Source organism: Haemorhous mexicanus, chromosome 8 (assembly GCF_027477595.1).
Source record: "Haemorhous mexicanus isolate bHaeMex1 chromosome 8, bHaeMex1.pri, whole genome shotgun sequence".
Lineage (NCBI taxonomy): Eukaryota > Metazoa > Chordata > Aves > Passeriformes > Fringillidae > Haemorhous > Haemorhous mexicanus.
The window spans coordinates 22,570,304-22,594,987 of record NC_082348.1 but is presented as its reverse complement, the minus strand read 5'-3'; the positions used below and the strand labels follow the sequence as shown (position 1 = coordinate 22,594,987).

General features: G+C 37.5%; 1 protein-coding gene across 2 annotated transcripts in view; it reads right to left on the bottom strand.

The window, feature by feature from the left end:
- The window catches only part of OSBPL6 (oxysterol binding protein like 6), a 96,096-nt gene that overhangs the window by 24,760 nt on the left and 46,652 nt on the right, over window positions 1-24,684 (bottom strand). For both annotated transcript variants that reach the window (XR_009487358.1, XM_059853188.1), the window contains exons 3-11: window positions 18,209-18,304; window positions 15,214-15,336; window positions 13,876-13,929; window positions 13,056-13,169; window positions 12,771-12,935; window positions 12,123-12,255; window positions 11,579-11,682; window positions 1,542-1,707; window positions 460-590 (exon numbers count right to left, since the gene is read on the bottom strand). Coding sequence is in view for 1 of the 2 variants with exons in the window: in XM_059853188.1 (XP_059709171.1) it covers window positions 460-590; window positions 1,542-1,707; window positions 11,579-11,682; window positions 12,123-12,255; window positions 12,771-12,935; window positions 13,056-13,169; window positions 13,876-13,929; window positions 15,214-15,336; window positions 18,209-18,304 (1,086 nt within the window). In the remaining variant the exon portion in view is untranslated. The remainder of the gene's footprint in view (window positions 1-459; window positions 591-1,541; window positions 1,708-11,578; window positions 11,683-12,122; window positions 12,256-12,770; window positions 12,936-13,055; window positions 13,170-13,875; window positions 13,930-15,213; window positions 15,337-18,208; window positions 18,305-24,684) is intronic.

The following is a 24,684-nucleotide window of genomic DNA, read 5'->3' as shown; positions in this document are numbered from 1 at the left end:
AAGTGGGAGAAATGCTGGAGAGTTAACAGGTCTGTATCTGGAAATCCAAATTACCCATGACTGTATTGCAACCCAGGATTCCCTTTGCATTTAGAGACATGGACACATAAAACAAACCTGACAATATACGGTCGAAATTTAAAACTTAATTACAAAAACAACAATATTTTCTTGGCTGTGCTGGAACAGCTCCAAGAAAGACATCCAGGATTTGTATAAAAACATTTGATCCTTTTTCTTTACTTTGGAAAACCAAAACAGATACATGCTTACACAAATGATATCCTTCACCTCCACATGCAGTGAGGTTAGATCTACATCATAACAGAATATGCCATAGTTCTGGCTGAGAACTTGGCTTTTTCTTGGCTCCTTTGAGGTGAAAGGAAATGGCCAAAATACAAAAGAAACAGTGCATTGGGCAAGACAGATGTGCTTGAAATCAAATCAAGAACGTACCTGAGAGAGGGACTGTCTGAGGTGAGCTATTTGAGCATTGTGGCCTGCAAGATCCTGCTCTGAAACAATCTGCTTAAGCTTCTCCTTCTCTATAGCTATGCTGTTAAAGGCAGACTTCAAAAGAGAATGCACTAAGCAAAAAGAAAAAAAAAATAAAACAGGTGTTTTCTTGGCTACAGAAATCACATTGACATCTCTTACAATATTTCAGCAATAAACACAGAGAGTGAGACCTCCATCCCACACTAATGGACATTTGAAACAAGGGCCTGAACTTCAAGTAATCCATGCCAAATTAAGTACAAACACAGCTTGTGATTGCAATGTGCATACTGTATGCCCACACATATCTCATCTGAGCATATTCTTGGTGCTGAACATATGCAAAGGTGCATATTTGGAACATCTGTGTCCAATGTGTGCTATTTTCTTTCTGGTTTTTATTTGTACTTTTCAGAGTAACAGAAACATCAGGTGCTAGACTTAATATTGTACTAATAAAGAGGATTACTTGGTATTTAAACTGGTTTTGAATTTTTTAAGATGTCAGTCTCACATTTTTTTCTATGCTTGTTGTAAAAGAGCAAACTGGTAAGAAAACCTTCTTAAAATGGTATTTTTCAGTCTGTAGGACCATTCACTTATGGGCAAGAAAATTTCAATTCAAAAGTACATTCCTGTAATAAGCTATTTTTCCACTGATACCATTGACATAGAAAACACTGCACAAAAGAGATTTCACAGGATTACATGCAGCAGTTACATTCTGAATCATCTTTGGGGAGAAATAATACATTTTGTTGAGGAAGAAAAAATGTTTGCAAATTCAGTCACTTATTTACAGAATGGAGAAAGCAGCTCAGAAGACTTGGAAAGCAATTTCAGAGTTTACCTATCTCTACATTTATGACATGCATGGAAAATATAAGAAGGTAATATAAATGGCCTTTGTGTAAGCCACCAGAACAGCTAAAATTCTTATCACCCAATGCAGATGAAAGCCCTGGCCATAACTAAGTGAGGGCAATAAAGAAACACAACAGAGAAGCACATTACAGGGAAGGCTTGGCATCTCCAGCTACCTTTCTGTGCCATCAAGCAAAATTCTTCTTGAAGCTTCATGTACTCAGTAGAGCACTCCAGAGGGTCTGCCACATGGCTTGGGGGAGCCTGAAACTCAATGTCTGCACAGAGGTTGGGGTTGGAGGAATGCAGTCGAACGGGTGACATCGTAGCACTGAAAGGGACCTACAGTGAGAAACAGAGAAGAAATGGTGGGTAAGGTGTAAGCAAACTTTTGACTCTGTTGAAGCAAAACAATTTTTTTCCCTGAAAAGACTTAGTCCACAATGTGAAGAACATGGCAAGAGTGAACATGTAACTTCTTACTCTCCTAAATCTCAACACAGCTGATGCAGAATTCTCTGGAATTTTTTCACTGAAATAGAAAAAAGAAAGCCTAAATACACAGCTAACAGCTAATGATGGAGTATTTAAATTCTAACATTTACAAAAAATGGATGATTTCCTAAAGTTTAGAAGATTACTGGAAAATTGAACTGTGAGACATGTTCCTTTATATTGGGACACTTGAGAGTAATTGTAGATGAGTCTGTTGTTGCAATACCAGCATTTGAAGTATGAAGGTTCCTCCACAGATCTAGAAATAGGATATAATATTATCAGATATATCACTGAAGTTTTTCAAAACTACTTGTAAATCTTCAGTTGAAACTCACTGTACTGGCAATTATGAAGAGGGAAGAAGCATACAGTCTTTCTATTTTCTTTTTAACTAAAGAAATAAACAATGACAATAAAATAAAATCAAAACTCCACCTGATTTGCATTTAAAATACATGGACCATAAACAAATGCAGAGAGATACAGCTTAGTAAGATGGAGCAAAGAATTTAGTTTATTATCTTCCCACTTCACTTTCTCCTCTGCTTTTCAGGTGCAGAAACAAAAAAAAAAAGGACATGCAAAACTTTCTAAGTTATATATTCCTGTATCATGTACTGAGCAGTTACCTGTATGCTACATACAGCACTCTATGGCTACCACTGCTATGGAAGTGATGCCTGTGCAAGAGTACTTAGTATTTTACTGTGATGTTACCATTTACAAGCATTCTCGTGAAAATCAGGCCAAGAACACAATTTTCAACTGTAAAAGCAACAGAAAGACATGCAGAACTACATTTTGTCACTTAAACATTAGCCACTGTTTAATGTATCAAGCACTATTTAGAACATTAAATCTAATTAATTTCATTAGATTGATCAAATGCGTAAAGCAAGAATTTTCACACTGCAGCCCAATGCAATTATTCAAATATGAAAAATGGGGCAAAAATATAAAATGTCTCTTCCAAGGCATGATAAAGAGCAGAAGATAACATAAAAAGTCATATTACTAAGAATTATTATCAACAGATGAGTTCTAGAACCACTGTCATCAGTGGCTGAACTTGGTACTTTGTTATTTGATTAGATCAGGGAACAGTTTTATCAATCCCTTCCTGTAAAAACTGACATCAATACACATTTTAGGTTTAGGTTCTGGTTCTCCAATTAAACCCTCAAAATCCTGTTGGATCTATTAATCATTTCACTCATGAGCATGCTCTGTGACATATGTTTTCCACTCTGTTCTTTCTCGGTCTCCAGACACATACAGTACATTAAATAATAACTCTATGGCACCTATCTAATATAAGCTTTATTCCTGCTCTCATGTGTTTTGATTTCCAGCTACATCAACAAAGTACATACTTTTTTACTGGACCTCATTTTAGCCTCATATCAAGAAGAATTTGTTAACAGAAGATGTAAATTAATTCCTTCTATTCACATTGGATATGAAACCCTTTATCTTCTTCAAAATTACCAGACTGCCTGTCTCAAAAGCCCAACAACATTAGGTAAATGGACTACTATGGCTAAATGTATGTTAGTTCCAAATTTCTTTTCCAAAAGTCTTCCCCTCCTTAAGTGGGAGAGCATGTTTCCAGAACTTTCTGACTGAGAGCATCACAAAACTTCAACTGCTCCAGGTGGCTCCAGGATGGCAGAGTAGGTATCCACACTGTGCCTATGTGTATGGAGGACATTCCCAACCCTCCAGACCATCCAGAAGGCAGGAGAGAAGGTGACACCAGCTATCATGCCAGAGCTTGAAGGAAGAGTCCCCCCAGCCCCACACATGCAGGGGGGTCCTTTAGTCACTCTCTGATTAATCAAGCTGAAGAGATCTGCTTAGATCCACCATTTCTGCCTCAAACCTCAGCTGGCCAGGCTGAAAAGAAAGGTTTCTGCAATAATCTTTATTGAAAAAATGCTATTTTCAATTACGCCCTAGAAATGGAATTTATATGTTCTACAAATATGTCACACTACTTGCAAGAAATACACATCCACATAGCAAAGACAAGTGGCCTTGCTGGCTGCTTTAAATTCAAGAACCAAAAATACTGAATTTTTGATTGACATGAACTCTTCTCGTAAGCATTTTTTAGAAAAGTTTCCAAGCTACTTTCCACAAGAGATGAAAAACCCCCTATTAAACAGCCATTTTTATTCTCTTGAATAGGCAACAGTCCAGGAAACACTGCCAGTGTAATTCTCTTCCCCTTTTCTCCTTTCACGGCTGTGCTTTCTCTCTGTATTAATGGTGACTTGATCCTGACTTCACTACCCATTCGCTTTTTCGTTGCTTTTTATTGTTGTTGTTTTGAAGGTTTTTGAAAAAAATATTTAGCTTCTTGATCCATCACTCTAGTTTTCTCCATAGGGACACTTCTAGACATAACCTCAGGTGAACCTTGTCCCAACTTCCTGTTCTACACCAGAGGTGCTGCACCCCCCCATCCATCACCTTCCTCAGAATTATGTGCTCACGTAGGAACAGAGTGTTCCTGGCTGTGTGGGCTGTAAGGAAAACCTCTTTCTGCTGTTCATTTAGCTGATATGATTCTGTATCCCTCAGTCTATGCACACAGCTTCACTGTCTGGGAGCAACAACCATTCTGTGCATCAGCCAGGAAGAACAGGCCATGGCCAGGAACACTGCCACAGCCTCAGAGGCATTTTGGTGCCTCTAGCTTTCCTTCCTCTTGCATTTTTTTCCAGCTCCTCCAAAACCTCCCTCAACAGGTGCTCCCTTGGGCTGCAGGTAACAACTCAGCCATTCCCTGTTCTCTTAGTGCCTTCCACCCCAGTCCAGCTGCATGTGTCTACTGAAGCACTGCCCAGGTGAGGAGCACAGCCCTTGCCAAAGCTGCTCAACTGCTGCTGAGCCTTCTGATTAGAGCCTCCCACCAACACAGCTCAGCCCTGTAAACTGGGAATCAGGCAGATTTCTGAGCTAGGCAGGCAGAACAACACAGTCAAAACAGCAATCAATTACAGAGCACACATTCAGCATCAACTGATTACAGAGGAATAAATTTAGATGAGTTAATTTTGAAGCTGGATAAACACCGATATGTCTCATGTTTTAAAAGAGCACAGCAATAACTGAGCTTGTGGTTCAGGTAGCAGAAGCTCAAGATAGTTATGATTAAGCAGAAACTATGTCAGATCTAGGGGATTTTAGCTTCTGCCTGGAACAGATGGAATACTCCAGCCTGGTGAAGACATTCACTGCTAGGGCTAGATAAGGAGTTTGCATTTAAAGCTCACTTCAGTCTTTGGCTGAACAGTCCTCCCTATCTAGCTGTTGTACTTATCTGTTGATGGATTAGTACAAATGTCTATATTGGGCCTTCCTAATGAGTACACTCTTGATAAAGCAGCAGCTGAAGATACCCTCTTGATGGCAATTCAATGTCACAAACAGGACTTCTCACAACTAATTCCCAGACTTGCTGCTGATTTCATAACTCCCTATTTTCCAACACAGAGAATTAGCAAAACTATACACTGAGGTAGTAATATGACTTTTTGGGATTATGGAACGTAAACAGAAAGTGCCTCAAACAAAAAGGCTAACCTTATACTACTTATAAAAATATCAGGAAATGTTATAATTTCATGGATATTTGTAACAAATCTCCTTAGTTCTATTGTCTTGCTAAAATGGTCACAACATCTTTTAACAGAATTTGATCTTTTTTTTTTCTATTTTGCATGGTCTGTCAAAGACTTACTGCGTGCAGGGCCTGAGTCTGTCACTTGCACTTACATAAAGGAGGAGGAGGGACATGTCCCAGGGAAACAAGCTCAGACCCACATTTATGGAACACATTTGTGCTGGGCCTGACCACTTCTAAGAAACTCAGCTGAAACTGGGTAGCAGGGACACCTCCATAAAGTGCAAGGAACATTTTCATAAGCTTATGACACAACCAAGTTACACAGCTTCCCATCCTTAGAGCTATCCCTTGATTTTGAAATCCACTCACTGTTGTAGCCACTGCAGCTGCCAGTCTCTGCCGGCGTCGTGTTGTGCTGAACTGGCCCTTCGGTGCCGGCCCTTCCTGACAGTGAATGCAAGAAAAGAAGGAAGCAGAAAAAGAGAAGGGAAGGGGTGATGGGACACAGGAAGATGAAAGGTGATCAGAAAAGGGAGAGGGAGAGTCTTTAAGTGGGTTTCCATTCTGTTAACTCTTATGGCCTACACATGTTGAGGACGTATCGTGTGTTTTCAGCTGTGCATGCCAGAGCTATAAAAAGCTGGATACTTCACTAAAATTACCTCCAGATGAGTTGGACTGCAGTGCACTCACTAAGGCTACAAAATAAAAATATCATCTAGCATTGCCATTCAGACTTATAAGGCAATAATGGATTAAGAGAACAAAAAGGATGCTACAGCATGCCAGAAAATAAAACCAAAATTAAACTCCTTCTGGAGCCACTTGACCAGTTAGAAGATGAATTCTGAAAGCGATCACTTTGCATTAGTGGAAGTGCATAAACTGTGGTCACTGAAGATGCATGTGGCTCAATGGTAAAGTTTTTCAGTGTGTATGTTATCTAGTGAGTTTTGTTCAGTAAACATTCCTGCACATAGCTCTGGCATTTCCACATCCATCCTTCAGCCTATTGAATCATTTTCTCCATACATCACTTTTTTGAGTTCCACCTGCTTTTGCCATACATTATTGAAGCCTTGACTTCCAAACCAAGGCAAAAACTCAGATAAAGGAGCATAAATAAAAACAAAGTATTTCAACAACTGCTTCCTTTTCTGCATGTCTAACTTGTGGCCTCATCCTGCTTTATTTTACATTTATTTTACTTGCAAGAAAAATTTTCACAGTACATTAAAGTCAAGCAAGTAACTGTCTAATGCAGAGGAGCTCCATATCTGTCATAAAGTCATTCTATTTAATCGTATTCAAAATGTCATTATTTTGAAGCCATTTTAAGATTTTGGAAGACTAGGAAATACACCCTTCTGCCTTTAGAAAACAATTCTCAATTCCTTTACAGTTTTCTTCCCCTGTATCCTATAGCCACTACAGCCTTTTTAGATCTATGCACATTTTTACTTTTTTTGCAAGAAGCCTGATGGTCATACAAATAACAATGTGTAGATTGGATACATGGACACCACGCTGAAGAACAAGCTATTGTATTTCAATTATTAACTGAACTGTCTTGCTTCTGTAACATTGCCAGTAGGGTTGCTACAGAGGAGAATGGCCAAACACTTCACCCTCTGGCTGATATTAGTGGCAATGCCACTGACAGCTGGAAGGGTAGTCTAATGATCACAGTAAAAGACTTATGGTGCAACTTTTTATACAATTCTCACATTAAAATGATGTGTGCCTAACCTCTGAAACACTGAGAACAAACTGTTAAAGCAGAGAACAGATCATATACATAATGTAAAGCTCTTTGTGCTCCACAAAAATATGTCCCATCCTGTGAATAAGAGTATGGAAGAATATTCTTATTTAAATAGTGGGGACAAACCTATGTACAGAGAGAGAAATGCACAAATTTATATGTCTATAAGATTATAAATGAAGGTATGCATTATTTAAATGGGAATAGTCAGCTTTGCAGAACCCCACACTCTCTTCAACACAATAGAAAGTGAGGTCATAATCTGAGTTACCATAAGAAGAAATACTCACTTAAGGGGAAAACTAGTCTGGGTCCAGTTTCAGTTCTGAGCTGAAAGTCTCAGTAAAGCAAGATGACTTTTCAGATTACTCCATTATACACAGCTCTCTATTAAACTATTAAATTATTCCCCCTGTGAAGTCTTGAACTTTAGAACTTTGAGCTTTTGTGGGAAACCAAAATATCACTGGTTCTTTATTGTTTTGCAGTAACCTTTTTTTTTTTCTTCCTTTGAAGCTGTCATGAGAATGATAACTTAGCCTTTTACTCAAAGGGAAATAAATAATAATTTAAAAAACACCAAAAAAGCACAAAAAACCCCAAAACAAAACCCATGACTCAGTTCTTGTACAAAAGTATAATTTGTCAAATGAATTAATAGAGATCAACTAACCTGTTGTTGCAGGCCATTTTCACAAAATTTTAAATAGGCTTTTTAAAAACAAAATGAACCTCCTTCATAAAATTAATCTTTCTAAAGAGAAGCAATTAATGTATTACTCTTGAGTAAAGGCCTGTAAATTCAGCTGTTAATTTTAAACAACTTAACAATAGCAAACACCCAAACCTGCACAGATATAGACACATGCTGTGCTCAGTTTCACTTCAGAGAGTAACCCCACTTGAGTTACAGGGATCAGCTGTGAGGGACAAGTCAACTGCACACAAAACTGCCATATTTAAGTGGTAAATATTAATATCTAGGAAACAAATCAAGCAGCTTTACTTACAGGAAAAAGTATGTTTTAAATACATTACACACCTAGCATTCATACTGCAAGAATGTGTTAGGAATCCAACAAAAGCCATCTCATTAACAAAAGAATGTTCATAAGTACAATAGAAAACCTGGATGGGAGAATTCCCTCCTTGCCTCATGTGCAGGGAAATCACACCCTCCTTCCCCATCACTCACAAAGCACACACCTCTATATAAAGCTCCCTAATTCTATGCACCCCAGAAGGATGCTCTCAGCATTGCACTATCAGAATGTCTTTGATGTACTTAAAAACTGCTCCATCTTAAAAAAATAGGTGCAACTACTCCACTGTTTCAATTAACAGTGAAACTAGCTTAAAGTTAGTTTGTTAAAGTTAGCATTATTCCCTAAAACTAACAAGGTGTATGAGGAAAGTAACAGTACAAGAGAAATCTTACTAGCACCAAATGTCAACCATCCAACAGCAAATCATGTGTGAGCATCATGAAAACAATGATCACAAATCAGACAAAATGATTCTCAGTAGGGGATATCCTGATAGACAGCTCAGAAAGACTTGAAGCAGCCTTGAAAAAATGAGCAATAAGGAAGACCAAGAAGTAGAAGGAGTGTGTAACAGAAGAACAAAATGGGAATTAGCTTAAAGAGCTTATAGGCATCAGAGGACATCCACATTTCAGTGGCAACCTAAGCCAGTTAGGAATAACACAAGGAGTCAGTCAGGCTATCTTCCTACAGACCACAGCTCTTGCACTCAGGAGACAGGACAGCCCTTGGAAGAATAAACTGAGACTATCAAACTAGGCAAGATAATGGAGTAGCCCTCAAGGATTCTTCGTCTTCCATACAATTTAAAACAATTTTTTTGTTTCTGTTTCACTGCAAATTAATTTATAGATAAGTCAACAAAACTTAATATTTTGCCTTAACAAAATAAGCTTTATATTTGCAGCATGAAGGCTGGCAGGAATTAATGCTGACCCAAGTTAGGCAGAGTTCATTATCAATTCAGAAGTGACAGACCCATACAGAGCAGTGCCATGAGCACAAACTCTCTCAGGGGAACCCTATTTGACATTTTCAGGAGCTGAGGCACACCCCTGCCAAACCACAAACAGCAGTTTGATGGAAGCCCAGGCCAGTGCTACTTCAGCAAAGGGTAGGTAACATGGGAACAGCTCATTATTCATTATGACCAACCATAAATGGTAATACATTGACTGCTTGCATCACTTTTGTGGATGGGACTTCTCTGAGGTTACTGTGGCATGAAAGAAGAACATGCAGTGGTGACTGTGGTCACTGACTATTTACAGGCACAAAGTACTTGCATGCATTTTACTGATATTTTAATTTCCCTGTGTTATTCAGCACCAGGGAAAAACTGTGATCCTTCAATTGCATGACATGACATCAATCACAAAAATTCCTTTGTTAATAAACCATTTTAATCCCAATAGAGGCTTCATTGTTCTAACTACTGTGATAATGAAAGTAAAATAGGTAAAAAGAAAACAAAACTACAAGAGCTGCAATGAGAAAGTTGATGCAACTATCACCTCTTCCTTAAGATTATTGATCTTAAATCAAAACTCCTTAATGTGCCCATTGGGGACATAATAAAAGCTGTCTGAGTTTGTACTAATTTCAAGATATTTGAATGGATTAAAAGTTGCTGTCATTTATTTACTCAGTAGCAAACATCACAGTGGTGATTGTTGGCTCCCAAAGCCAGTTGAGTAGTCTTCATTATCAGTTGCTTAATTATAAAAAAGATCAGGATTTGGATCAAACATCAGAATACACAAGTGTTTCCAACAAAACACAAGGCAGCAATACATGCACATTATGCTTATTTCTGTGCTTTTAATTCTAGGGAAGGATGGAGTAAATTCTTCCTTCACATAATTTATTTCTTGGTTATTTTATTTGTTCCCATATTAGCCTTTTCCATAACAGAAGGCTTGTGAAAGTACTTAAAACTGGTAATATTCCAAGCATAGGTCTTGACAAAGACTACTGGTGTGTTTAGTATTGCATTCTGCTTTTGCATTGTTCCCTTGAAGGCAGTTGCCCTTCTCTGCAACTTTGATATTAAATCAAAGTATCCCCAAATGGTGTGTGTTATATTGAGTTTTGAATACCTTAACTGACCAATATTCAGATCCCTCTCCTTTCCCTAGATGGCAATGTTTTCATATGAATGAAAATAAATTCAGTACTTTTCTCACTATCTTCTCTAGGTTTTGAACAACAAACTGAGATTTAATTTACTTCATCACAAACATGAAAGACAGCACACTGACTTCCTACTTTCAGCTAATACATAGTTTCATGCTTAGAATTTAATATTAAAGTACAGTGAAAAGTAAAACATAGTGCATTCAGTACCTGAAGTTGAATTTTTGCATCTTTGCTGACACTTTTTGTTCTCCATCGTCTCGTGACCCGCTTGTCTTTCTTTGAAATATCTACACAGTTAGCCTACATTACACAAATAGTTAAAAGCAACAAAGTGCTATTAAGTTGACACAAGCAACACAGACAATACAGCAAGTTAGTAAAGAACTGTAGCATTAGACAGGTACAAATTAGAAAGCAAGGAGAAGAATGCTGCTGCTGGGGCCCGAAATTGAAGCAGGGGTCAGCCATAGCTACCCTTACACTTTCATAAACTCGAGGTACACTTAGCTCCTCTGGCAAAACTACTGGCACCCTTTCTTTTCATGGGTGCATAATATTTAGGACATGATCTTGAAATACTCATGGATTTCTGCTGTGGTACTACTCAGACATTTGCACAGAAGATTCAGTGAAAATGAAAGAAAGTATTGAAGATTTAGGATCTGCTGTTGCTTTCTGGTAAAAGGAAAACTCACCCTGAACTGGGAAACAGTCCAAAACTTGGGACCTTTGTACTATGCCCCCTTTTCTAGAGCATGCAACTTCATCTTTGAGGGTCTTTGGGTCTCCAATCCTTAAAAAACTTAAAATGTTATCTTAACACAACAAAAACTCCTTAAATATAACTGCAATTTATACATGTGTTCTATTGCAACAGTCCTCTTGCAAATTACTTAGTCACTTGATTTGTCCTATTTAATTCAAATACTGAATACATCTTAATTACTTGTTTGCACATGAAACATCAACAGTATTACACAAGATTAAAACAGACATATAAGATAAGCATTTCATCCAAGATTCACTATTACTTCAGAAAAACATTCTGAGTTAACAGACAACACCTCTCTAGTTCCCTTAACAGAAAGAACAAATATTTTAGTGTAATGATTTATGTTCAATCATATTTACCTGCATGTCTGTGAAATTTGGTGCTGACTGAGTCCTCTGTAGTATTTCTAAATTTTGAAGAAGTTTACTGAGTTCCACAAGGTTAGACTGACAATGAGCAAGATCTAAGAGATATAAAATAAAAATGCATTAGGGGCTTCAATTCAGATTTTATTGCCATGGGGTCCATTGTTTGCACTTAATTGCATTATAAAAGTTAAGTGTCCAAACCCCTTGTAGTAAGGTATCCAAGTAAAAGTTTTATTTAGTTGAACTCTTGTTATTTCTATAGGAGTCAGCAACAACTCTAGACCTCAAGAAGTGATCACATTTGAACAATGACATCCACCAAAATAGCACAGGTTATTATGATAAATTTTAAAAGCAACACCCCAAAACATATAGAGAGCAAAGTCCCCACCACAAGGCAAAAGTTTCTAATTACCTGAAGACCTACTACATGTTCATGTCAAGATGTAACTTAACCACTTTACTTACAGGACTCTTTCTTATATCAACAAGAGGTTTTGCTGAAAGAACAAGGCATGAAAAGATAAAGTCTAACCTTCTGCACATCTGTCCATCTCTTCAGAGTCCTGCAACCAGGCTGCTACTTTACTCTGACCAGTAGTGCAGGTGACAGGAAGGCTGTTACTGCAAGGTATAGGAGGCTGCCAGGGGAAGTTATTTTGTTGCACCTAAAGCATAATAAAATGCTTACATTTACTGGGGCTGTGTTGCTCTGTCAGTGTAATGACTATATTACTTCAGAAGAGAAACCAAATTATGCATTGCATTTTCAGTGAAATCTGTGACTTGTCTCCATAGTTCCCAAAGACACAAATTTTTCAGGATAGCATGTTGGAGAACCAAACCAGGAACCTCATAAGTGGACTGTTCTAGGCACCAGTTCAAAAAGCTGCTGTTCAGAGGAAGAACATAATCAGCAGAGAGACAGATTCATACCTGATGACAAAGGCTAGTGCAAATTGTATGAGTGGTGAATACTTTGCAAGATCTCTACAGCAGCCCATTCTAATGAAGTAAGGCTAAATTAGACAGTATTTCAGCTGATTTCAGCTGCACCCTCACAGCTTTTCTCTGGCCATCAGTTCCCACAGTGGAAGCTCCTGTCCTTTTGGCATTAGAAGAAAAACCCACTGAAACCGCCCACAAGCAAGCCAGGAGTTTTCAAGCAAAGAGCGCTGCCCACCTTTCCATCTGACACATTGGCAGCTGGTGAAGACTCCGTGGTAGATGCTGAGGGGAATATGTGGAAGCTGGCATCCCTGGGAGACCTCACAATCTCGTTCTGACGGTACAGCCGGTGGTGCCGCAACTTTGAAACCCATGCATCAAATGAATCCTGTGATTTCACCTGGAGAAAAATTTACTATCAAGAACGCATCCAAGATACTACCTCTCTGCACAATCTTTTACAGTTTTATTTGTTTCTGCTGCTGAGGATGAAAAAACAGAATGGAGTTTTACTTTTTACCTTTAGGTGATAGATATGTTCTTCTGTGTCAAGATCTATCCTACGAGCCTTTTTTTTTATAGACATGACTGATAAACCAACATCAATGCTCCCATGGACCTTTCCTTTCTGTATCTAAAATAAAAACATCAGGGCAAAAATTTAGAAGTATCATGCACTTTTCCTATATATTTAACAGCAAACTATCTAGTACTGAAATGGTTTCCCATTTTATAACATTTTAGCATATAGCCATATTAAAAAATTAAGCTGCACTCAGACTAACCATTTAACCACTTATAATCAGAGAAAAGCATCTCAAGAAATGCTGGTACAAAGCCAACTCCCAAGTTTGGGTGTGTTAAGTTGTTCACACCAGTGCACAGGCACAGGTAAGTGAGAAGCAGAGAAAATTAGACAGTACTTGACACCCTACTGCTACAACTTGGTAGTTATTGGCATCAAATATAAATAATTGGTATTAATTCTTTGTCCTATCCATGCGTCTCAGAATAATCAGCTCTGGCTGACATAAAAAGTAGAAAAGAAAAATACATGGTCAGGTTAATCTCTCAAGCAGCTTTATTCAAGAAACTACCTTTATTAATTTTACTTATATTTCCACAGAAGTAAAAAAAAGGTAGAATTCTTGGAAGAGATAACCAAAATTATTATCTTTAAATCCACCAACAACATTATTTATCTTTAAATACTTTATCTTACATGATTTATCTTTAAATCCATCAATAACTTCCATGTGTGTACTTTCATAAATATGCCTAGAGTGAGTATGAGCAGGCAGAACTTCATTAGAAGTTTTAAAGTCTTCAGCTCTACTTACATCAATTGGTGACTTTGAATATTTCAACATTCCATTATCCAGGACAAAAAACCTCTGAAATTACAAGAAAAAAAATCCAACAACATTCTTTCTTTATGAGCAGATGCAATTTAAACTGTGTACAACAATTCATCTGGAGAAGGATTACCCTGAAACACCTAAGGAACGTTTGGGGGTTGGAAGGAGAGGATAAATACAGTATTACATTTTGATTCTCAAAGCCATCATGACATGGGAAGGAAGGGCAATGGTTCCCTCAGGTAAACCTGCTAATAACACTAGGAGCAGGGCCAGTAGTTAGACAGCTGGAAATCCCCCTCAAAGATGGTTCTAGAAATTCTGTCAGTCACACAACAGATGGTAGCAATATCTCACAGGATAGGGCAGGAAAACAGTGTTTTTCCCTACCCCAGCTGAAACCAGCACATTTGGAGATATAACTTCTTGAATAAGATGTCAAAACAACAGGAACATTTTGGGGGGTTTTTCCACCGGTATGGTCACTAACAACCTTCACAAGAACATGATATTCATGTCATATTGCTCTGTCTCTCTAAGCTGCATACACAAAAGAAAATTTCCTTTCATTATAATTTCATCCCAACGCACGCTGCACTTCAGAGGATGGTAAGCTCACCAAGCTGAGCACATTATACCTGGAATGCTACCAAAGCACATCCAGGACTGTCAGAATATGGCATGCAGTGTTCAATGGATGCTGTGCATGGCTTTGCTAGCAGACCCCTAACACAGCACATGCTGCATTAAGGTCTCTGAAGTTCCTCTCTGACTCTCAGCACAAAGTATTATTACAGAAACTCCAAAATACCCAGGCCAGCATTGCAAAAAAAAGAAAACCAAAACTTATTAACAAACCCAAAGTTTCAAAGCCTAAGTTCAGCACAGTTCCCAAGGTGAAATGTAAGGCAGAGTAGAGGAGGATGTGGAAGTTGGACTTCTCTTGCTGTCCTATATATCAGTTCCTTACAAAAACAGACACTTTGCCAAATAGCAACACATTAATAAAATGTATTTTAAAAGTGTGGGAGCAGTGGTTTATTCCATAAATTCTTATATACCTCATTAATTGATTTTTTGGAGGGTCAGATCAATTTTATCCACAAATTCCCTCTGGATTTTGAATACAACCTTGGGCAGCAGGGACTGTGATTTGAGAGCTATGAACTGTGTCTGCAAACTAATTCCATACGCAGGTGGAAGAAAAAGTCATACACCAAAATCATGGGTGTTTATTTGACATCCTAATTTTGTCTAGACCAAAAAATCTAACTCATAAAATAAGGTAATAATGTTCTAACTGGTTTATGAGACATTTACCTTGTGCCAACCTTTTAATGGCCATTTTCTCTTCTTCAGCATGAAGCCTTCATGTTTGTCTGGCTTCTGGACATTAGTCTGGCCTATTTTCAGACCCTCTATGATTTCCCAGCTGTCAGGTTCCTGATGAAAAAGCATGAAGACACATTGATTAATTAATTTTGCACACACATGGCAAAAAATTGCACTTAAAGTGGCACAAATTCTTCAATGAAAGACAAAGAGGAGGAGCCAGGCTTTTAAATCAACCTATTTAGGTACCAAACTACATGGTCACTACATTATGTCTAACTGTATCTCATTTAAAACTATTAAATACAAACATTTTCAGATGTCTAACACTTCCCAAGTAAGATGCATCGTAAGAGTGCCCTTTGTGATATTTCTTAATTATAGAGAAATTTAAATTTTCTTTACAGTACAAGCTACATTGGTTCTGGATGCCCCAGTTTTTCCTCCATATCACAAAAAACTAGCAGAAGATGTTGCTTTATTGTTGATTTTGAGTGTAGCTAGTGATAATCTTCAAAGGCATTTTATGACAGAGTTTCACTTGCTAATTGAGCCTTCAGAAATCTGCAAAAAGATTTTTTTCCCGTGCATTCATTTTCACTGTGTTATGAGAAATTTATAGGAAAGCTAACTAATTTTCTCTCTAGAGAAAAACAGAGGAACATTATAATTTGAGATACAACCAGTTGTATGCCTTTCATGGAGCCAATTAAAGCATATTTCTGCTACATACCACTTGTTTTGCATGGTGACTGGTGCAGCTCAAGCCAGATTTACAATGTAACACAGTGAACAGGTAAAGAACAATATTTTTAAAGAGAAAAAGATGGAGTCATATTTTCTCTTAGAGTGTATTTCTATCCTCTTGCTATTACTGTAATTAAAAAAATTCTGCACCAGTTTAAAAATCTCTTACTGCCAGATTCCTCAGACTATGTTTTACTAATTATACCTTACAAAACTGTAAACTTGTATTTTCTCAGTTACTTGTCATAACTTCTAGCAATGTTATGAAAAGTTATCCAGAGAGGAAGGTCATATAACATCAAACATTTAAAGGGAAAAAAAATTGTCTCCACATTTCCAACCAAACTGTTCAGAGCCAAGTGCTGTCAGTCTTTCACAACACCCCCAAATCAATTACACAGCCCTGATAACATTAACATTACTGTAATGAAAATATAGTTGCAAAAGTAGCAGCAAATTTCAAAACTAAAATTTTGAATAAAGTCTTGGTATTTTGAGAAGGGTGAAAAGCTCTATCCCAAATAATAAATACTGCTGTAAATTTTAACAGAAATCTTCATTCAGCTTAGTTTCCCCTGAATAACCATGAACTAACTGCCTCATTATCTGTAAATCCCCTACTCAAAATGCAGCTTTGTTTTACTTCCCCATGCTTTGCTTCAATGTTGTATTTCCATTCTGTAGAGGAAACACATATGTATTACTTTTTCCTGCATGGAAGTACTTGGCACTTGAAGAGGACAAAATAAACTCTAAGTTATACAGCAGCAGAGAGTCTCTGCATCTCTGCCAGCTGATTCTTCATCATATTGATTTCTCCTTTAGATGATCAGCTGCAGGCATAAGTCTTTTATCTACTAGATAACATCAGTATTGATTAATTCTCAGCTAGAAATCACACAATCTCATATAGCTATTCATTTAAACAAAAGACCAGATACAGAGGGATAAAATGAGCAATTATTCAGTGAAGTGAGGATACTTGTCTCCTGCTGCATCAGTGCTACAAGCTGTTCTTAAAACCCCCCTAACAATCCTACCTGTGCCTCCTCCCACAGTTTTGGTGTGTTGAGACATGCCCAATACAAAGGCCATTATGAAGGAGAGGCAAAAATGGGGAAAAAACAGAGTGAAAGTGATACACCTGAGGAGTCCTCATCCAGGGCCAGTTCTCAAGCACAGCAGCAGCATTTTAGGACTTCAGTGATTCCATGGGTATTCCATGAGAAACAGCCCTGTGCAAAGCAGCACAACTGGGAGAACACAATCACAGCTTTCAGTCCCTGGCTCTGCACATGCCCCGTTTGGGATCAAGGGAGCCACTACCAACTGCTTTCTCAAGTTTTGACTGCAAAAGATTTATTTTGCAAATAAAAACAAATAAACCATTTCATTTTCCCTGGATGAACAGAATACTTCCTTTCGAAATTGTTTTACCAGGTCTGTTACAAAATTTACAGATGTTTCGTTTCAATTTTAATTTCCCACCAAATATTCCATCACAGCACCCTCACCTTTTCAGAAACAATCTTACTTTTGCATCTGAAGTATCTTAAAATGAAGCTTTTTTTACGTGGAATCAGACTTGTTTGGGAACACTTATTCCAAAACTGAGCAATTTACCCAGAAAGAAATTGACTTCAAAACAACACACACAAGTCTTCACTTTTTATGAGGGTGATGTCACTCCTGCAGTTGCATCCTTTACTCTGCCTCAGGAAAGAAAATCTCAGTGAGAGCTTTTGACTTTCAAACTACACACAAGGGAGGTTATTAGGACATATTTTTTAAACTAATATTTATTGGCAGGAATTTTAGATTTAGATATGATTTGCTCTACCTTAATAAGAGGACTGAACTGGAAAACTTCTCAAAGTCATAGAATCATATAATATCCTGAGTTGGAGGGGTCCCACAAGGATCACCAAAGTCCCTTCTAGCCCCATTTTCTGAGAAAGTAAAATGAGTTCCTGGGGCCATCCATGTGAAGAAAAAAAAAACCCAAAAAAACCTACAAAGCAATTCTTAATTTTGTTAATATATCATATACTAAAGATTACTGGCTCCTCTCACACCTCAGTTATAGAACAATAAGCTCCAGGGCAGCCTCCCAATACACTCAAATGGTAGAATCATACAAAACACTGAACACAAAGCACCTGAAGTGTTAGCCAAACTGCTCTGTAACTCTAGAGGGAAACTCCCTGCCCAGACTCCATCCCAGGCTTTTGCTTACCTTGGATAGAGAGAGATGATCACTTTCAAGGAACTGCTTGCTCAAAGAAGGGTCTGTGCTTCCTGAAGAAGCCTTTCGCTCCAAAATATGAACACTCTAAAAAAATAATTAAAGACAACAGCATGGCTCAAAACATACAAAATACCACCCATCCACGACTTACATGCACAAATGGTTTGCAGAGGCAATATACATCTCTTTCTTTATTACTGGGTTTTTAATTAACTACTCTGTTTAACCTAGAAATGATGGGGCACTAAAAAAGGCCAGGAAAGATGAGTAATGCAGTTCTTACCTCTACAGAGATTCAAAATGCTCCTAAGCAGACCTACCATGTTTTCTGTTCATATACAAGACACTGAGTGCACATACTCTGCAGTCAGCACTGCCCTACATTCACTTCACATAAGATATTACTGCCTCTAAAACATTCATTATCACACCTTAGCATTTTCTTATTGGCTTCTTAGCTGAGAAAAAGTAGCACACTACACAAATGCTTTCAAATAGATGACAGGTATTAACAAGATCAGTTACTGTGTCTCAGCTGATGGCCCTGCTGGTGAACATTCATGGAACACTGTGATCTTAAACCATTGCAGCTGCTTTCACATATGACAATCTAATAAAATTTTATATCTTTAAAGCATTGTAATAAAAATGAAATACACAATGTCACAACTAGTCCTGAAAAGACTGCTATTCTTAAAACACATCTAAACACGTCTTTCCACTTTCCAGAAAATGGAAGCATGTCTTTCCATTTTCCAAAAACCCCTACCTTATAAAAGAAAAAGCATTTGTGGTAAAAGAGAGAATTACCACAACCCACAGGCATGGATCTGCATTTCATTCTCTGGTGAAATGTTGCTACATCTCATCCTACTATTTGGTAAGAATTCTACCACAACATGTCATTAGTGTCTCTTTGGCATAAAATAAAACTTCTTCATTTCCAGGACATACAATGACAAACTTGCAATTACCCTCTGAGAAGCATATGTTTTTCTCAGCTGAAAATGCCAATTAAGTTTTGTTCACCATTAAGCTTCTTTACATTGACTGCAGAAGAGATTACCCAGGTACCAGCAGCAGCAGCAGCAGGAACAATCAGGAAATACAAAGGTACAGACAAATGGCAGGGTAAATATTATTGTTTATATAAATTATTAAGTACATAAAGGACCACAACCAAACTAAATTAAAATAAACAGCTATTCATTTAAATGCATATATATAACACAGACCAAATCTTGCTGCAGAGCAACACACAGACCTTTATTGTTCTCTTTCAAGCTGCAACTGTGAATGAGAATATGAAAACGTGGGGAGTGTCTCTGTTTTCAGTGGAGATTAATAAGCATCCCTACCACCATGCAACAATAATCAGCATTTATTTTCAGTTACTTTTTTAAGTTAAATTTTACAGTGAAGAATGTGGAGAAGCAGCAGTATTATGTTACTCCAGGGCCAACCAGCAAAAAGCTTTGTCATTTATGCTTTAAAAACTTTTGCTTTATCAAAGCAAGTTCAACCTACTTACTCAGTCCAGTGTATTGTACTAGTCAGATGACAAAAATTATGTATATATGTAGCTCAAGTGTCTATATTAAATTTCAAATAATTTAATAAACTAATTTGAGCTGAGAACCACAAAGTTGCCAATTATAATGAAAAACTTTCTCACCAAATCAAGGAAATGCTACTTACGTACATAGCATGATATTTTAACAATATACAGAAGAACCTAATTCTGTTCCTCCAAAGAAGATTAAAATGTCTCTTGATTAGCATAATCAGGATGATTCCCAACATTCCTGCCAGCTTTGTCTGGCAGGCAGGAATCCATCCACCCTGAGATGGAGCAATGCCCAACACAGATGTTCTGAAGGTCTCATGTTCTCTCAGCTGGTGCAGTTTGTTGTTACATAACTGCAATTTCATTTTGTACAATATTTAGAGAGGAGTAGCCCAGCAGCCCTTAGCTTGCCAGATTTCCAGTGACATTTTAAATTACATGATTTTAAGTCAGGAAGGTTTTGTGCCTTTTTTTTTTTTTCAATTAGCCTTCAGTCATTTCAGTTCCACTTCAGTTGAGAAATACATTATTAGCCAGCAGCACTTTAATGAACGCTGACTTATTCAATTATTTGTTTGAAAATTAGAAAATGAACACCTTTTAAGTAAAAATGCCTTTTACACATTCTTTTCTTTCAGGAGTGTTGGCTTGTTGTCTATAGATGTTTGCTTTTCAATTCTCTTTACTCATGACCACAATTACACTGATACAAGATCATTTCTTTAGATTTGTGACATGTCTCAAGCATAATACTAAGAGACCATACTTGGTGCAAAATATTTTCCATTAACACATGTTATTTTTCTGCAAAATTACAGCTAGAATCACACAATTGCTTGACATTTTGAAAAGCAGCTAATTTTACAGTGCAAGAGTTTAGTTACTTAGAATCAAATAAATAAAAATTATTTAAATCTTGACATTATTGTCAAGGGGTTTTCCGCATTTTAACAAGAAAAACAGAGTTGGGAAAGAAGCAGTAAAAAAAAAAGCTGATAAGAAGGAATAAAGAGGCAGGGCAACACTATTTCTGGGGTTTATTTATAATCAAACCAAAAAATTAATAATAATCCATTAATCAACATGGTACTCTGATTCTTCTCCTAAAAATACGGACAGGCAAAATCAACATCAGCATTGCTGCATTCCAGATTCCCCTCATATTTCAGGACCACCACACTATAGCTAGTTTCTCTTGGAAGAAAACACCAGCACCAGCATATTCTGTGTGCTCTTGAAAACCAATTCAACATAATCAAAAGTTTAACTCCAATTACTATGTCATTCCATTGCAAAATCTTCATCCTAACTACAATCCTTCATCTTTATGATTATCCACACACACATTACACAGGTGGCACACGTTTGACTCAAAATACCCCTAGCAAGCCAACTTATGGGGAACACAAATGCTTGTTCCACCCCGCATTTTTTTATTTTTTTCCCCAAATGAGGGGGAAAGAAATTGATGGAGAAAATAAAATAGCACTATGATGTTGCATTATATTCTCATCTTCTCTGGAAGACAAGAATGGAAAACATATTTTACAATATCCCTCCATGTATCTTGCCAACTGCTTTTCTCACTTTGGACTTCAATGACTCATACAGCTCCTTATCCTGGTTTTGGCTGGGACAGAGCTCATTTTCTCCTAAGTAGCTGGTCTAGTGCTGCATTTTGGATTCAGTGTGAGAACAACGTTGAAGGCACAGTGATGTTCTGGCTGTTGCTGAGTAGCTCTTACCCTAAATCAAGGACTTTGCAGTGTCCCATACTCTGCCAGTGAGGAGGTGCATGAAGAGCTGGCAGGGGCAGGGCCAGGACAGGTGACCTGGACTGGTCCAAGGGATATTCCATACCACAGAACACCAAGGACAGTGTATAAACCGGGGGAGTTGGACACGAGAGGGCAATCCCTGCTGGGGATGGACCTGCAGGTGGTGAGCCACTGTACTGGGCAGCACATGCCTTTCTTGGGGTTTACTTTCTCTCCTTCTTGTTCTTTCTTTCCCTCACAATCATTATTATATTTTATTCAATTATTAAACTGTTCTTATTTCAACTCTCAGGTTTTCCCTTTTCTTTCCTCCACTTCTCCTCCCCATTCCACTGGTAGGGTTGGTCTCCATCAGACCAGAGGCTGAAGACCCTAATTTAACTTTACTGAATCTGACCTCCCAATAAAACAATAGACAATCAACTGTTTTCACAGAAAAGGCAAGTAAAGAAAACTGATTTTGAGTAAGTAGAGACAGAAAATCCAGTGAATGACAAGTCTGACACTCATGCCTCTCCATTCTGCTTTGATGCTTATTTACTTAATGGAATGAATTATATTTAATGCAAAGATATCTCTATAATTTGTAATTTATTAATTTCCAAGAAAAATACAAACTGGTGAGGATTTCATCACTTACACTGGACACAGACTCTCTGTAGTTCAGAAATGTGCACAACAGGTGGTTAAGAGTTAACTAATGAAGAAGATATGATGGATCATTTTGCTTGCTCACAGCATTCTAGCAGTCTCCAACACCCATAACTCTGGGGCCTATACATACACTGTCCTAAACAGCAGTTCAAAATAGAGCTTTTCTGTCTGGGATTTTTGTCCTGTTTTTTCAATCCAAAGCACTAAGTAGTGCATCTTTTATTACTTGCTGGTCACTGGAATTCTTTTTGCAACCTAAAAAAACTGTACTCTTACTTGAGTTCCATCTAGTACAGAGTGCAATGTTTAATCACTTTCTCTCAATTAAAACCACACTATTTTCTGGCTATCTGAAACACAGCAAAAGCAGTAAGGTAGACACAGATTTGTCTGCCTACATGCCAATTTTAACTACCTTCTAAACAAGCTGTGATCCATGCTGAGTTAATCTGCAATATTATGTGCAAAGGGAATAACCTTGAAACTTGATTTTCTCTTAGGATGCTTCTTAGCCAGCTCTGGCTTTCCTCCTGTTAATGTTGGAAGAAAGACAGATTCTTCAGTAATTGTGAGAGAAGAGTGAGTGCAAACAGCCTTATCTCATCAATGTATATCTCCTTTCTATCTTCTAGCACAGTTTTTTAATTTTTGTAAAGCAGTCATGGTCCTATTCTTATCCTCAACCTCTCCTATTGGCACTGCTCCATAGCTGTTTTCAGCAATCTCAGCATCAACTGACAAAGGAATTAGCAATACTTTGGGAATAGCACACACAGTGAGCATATTTTTCTTCTTGTAAGACATGTTCATCTTGTACAGAAATGTACTTAAGAGCAACATTTTCTCTTTGTAATCTTTTTACTGAAAGACAAGTATATGTAAGATGTAGTTCTGTAGCATATGAATAATATCCAGGTATGTATGCCTACTTCTTTCCTGGGATATGCAAAGTAAACCCTTCTTGTGTAACAGAAATGCCAAGGATTTGTTAGGCAGGAGCTCTCTGTCAGCCCTTTCCAGCTTTGGATTGTACTTCATGTCAATGCTTTTAGGCTCCAGCAAGGAAGCCTTTGCTTTTCAAGGTACTTTTTGACAAATTCTGAAGACAAATAAGCTCTTGCTCTCATGAAGAGCTTCTTGGAGGGAATCATTAGCACAACTAGATAAAGCAGAAAAGAGCTATCTATCCTTGTACCAGCAACCTTTCTTTTGCCAGAACAAGTGCCAAGTCACAGCCTGAGTGTTAATGAGAATCTTCTCCCTTTGCACCTATCTTAAGATAGCACAAACAGATAAATTTACAGCGTCTGACAGAGAAAATTCAAATTTTAGCTGATGATACAAAGCTTTTATTATGATTATTGAATGATCACAATTAAAAGGCTTGATATTTTACTAAATAGTCTCAGGCTACCAGGTCATTTTAATGATGCTGGTAAGGTTTAAAAGAAAAAAAGGAGGAAAATAAAATTACATACACAAAAGAAAATAATTCCTTGATGTGTTAGGTTTTTTTATGAATGAAAACATTATAGACATGAAAGGGAGTCAATGTTAAATGAAGAAGCTGGACCTCACTTTAAAAAGTGCATAAATTCAGAAGAAGAAAGACCTTTCTTCCTGTGACTCTCTTTCACTTCTTTCTGTAAGCTACCTACTTATCCTTTCTCAATAGCTTTTAAACTTCAATTTACACAGTATAAAAATATAGGAGATTGGAAAAAGAGAGGCTGAAAAACTTTTAATCCGATTTTTTTTTACATTAAATATTAATCTGCTAGGGGAAAAATGCTTTTATGTTTTTTATTTTCAATTTCAGAGTAACTTATTTAATAAAAACAGGAACAGAGAATGTCAAAACAGCAGATAGCATTACTAAGGCACACAGTTATGTGTCTAATACATTTGTATATTTTGCATGTGGATAATCCCAATCACACATCACTGTCTGGAAAACAGAAGCCTCCATATCATACCTGCCATCACCCTTGTGCTTTTCCTCTCCACTGAAGAAATGAAAATACAATCATGCTTCTCTTTCTTCTCCCCCATTTTTTTTCCAGAAATCCCAAATGACACTTCAGAAGAGTTGCACTTTTTCCTTCCAGATTCATGTGTGTGTGTGTGTGTTGCACTTTGAGTTTTTGTATTCTGAAGGAAAGTGAGACATGCTTATGCAGGACATGTGTGCATGAGGGGAAAAAATGAGACAAGAGGAATGCAAAAGTGACCAGGTTCTGGGAACATCACCTTAAATTATCAGTCATAATTTGCATGGGTAATTAAGCTTTTATGAGAGCAATTTCCCTGGTTTTGTAATAGAAGATAGCTACAGGCACCATTTCTAATCAAACTGGCATATTTTTAAAAAATCAATCTTTCTTCATAGCTCACATCTGAACTTCAGTATTCTCCATGCAATCTGTACAGCACTCCTAGAGGTAGGATAACTGAGGCAGCAAATG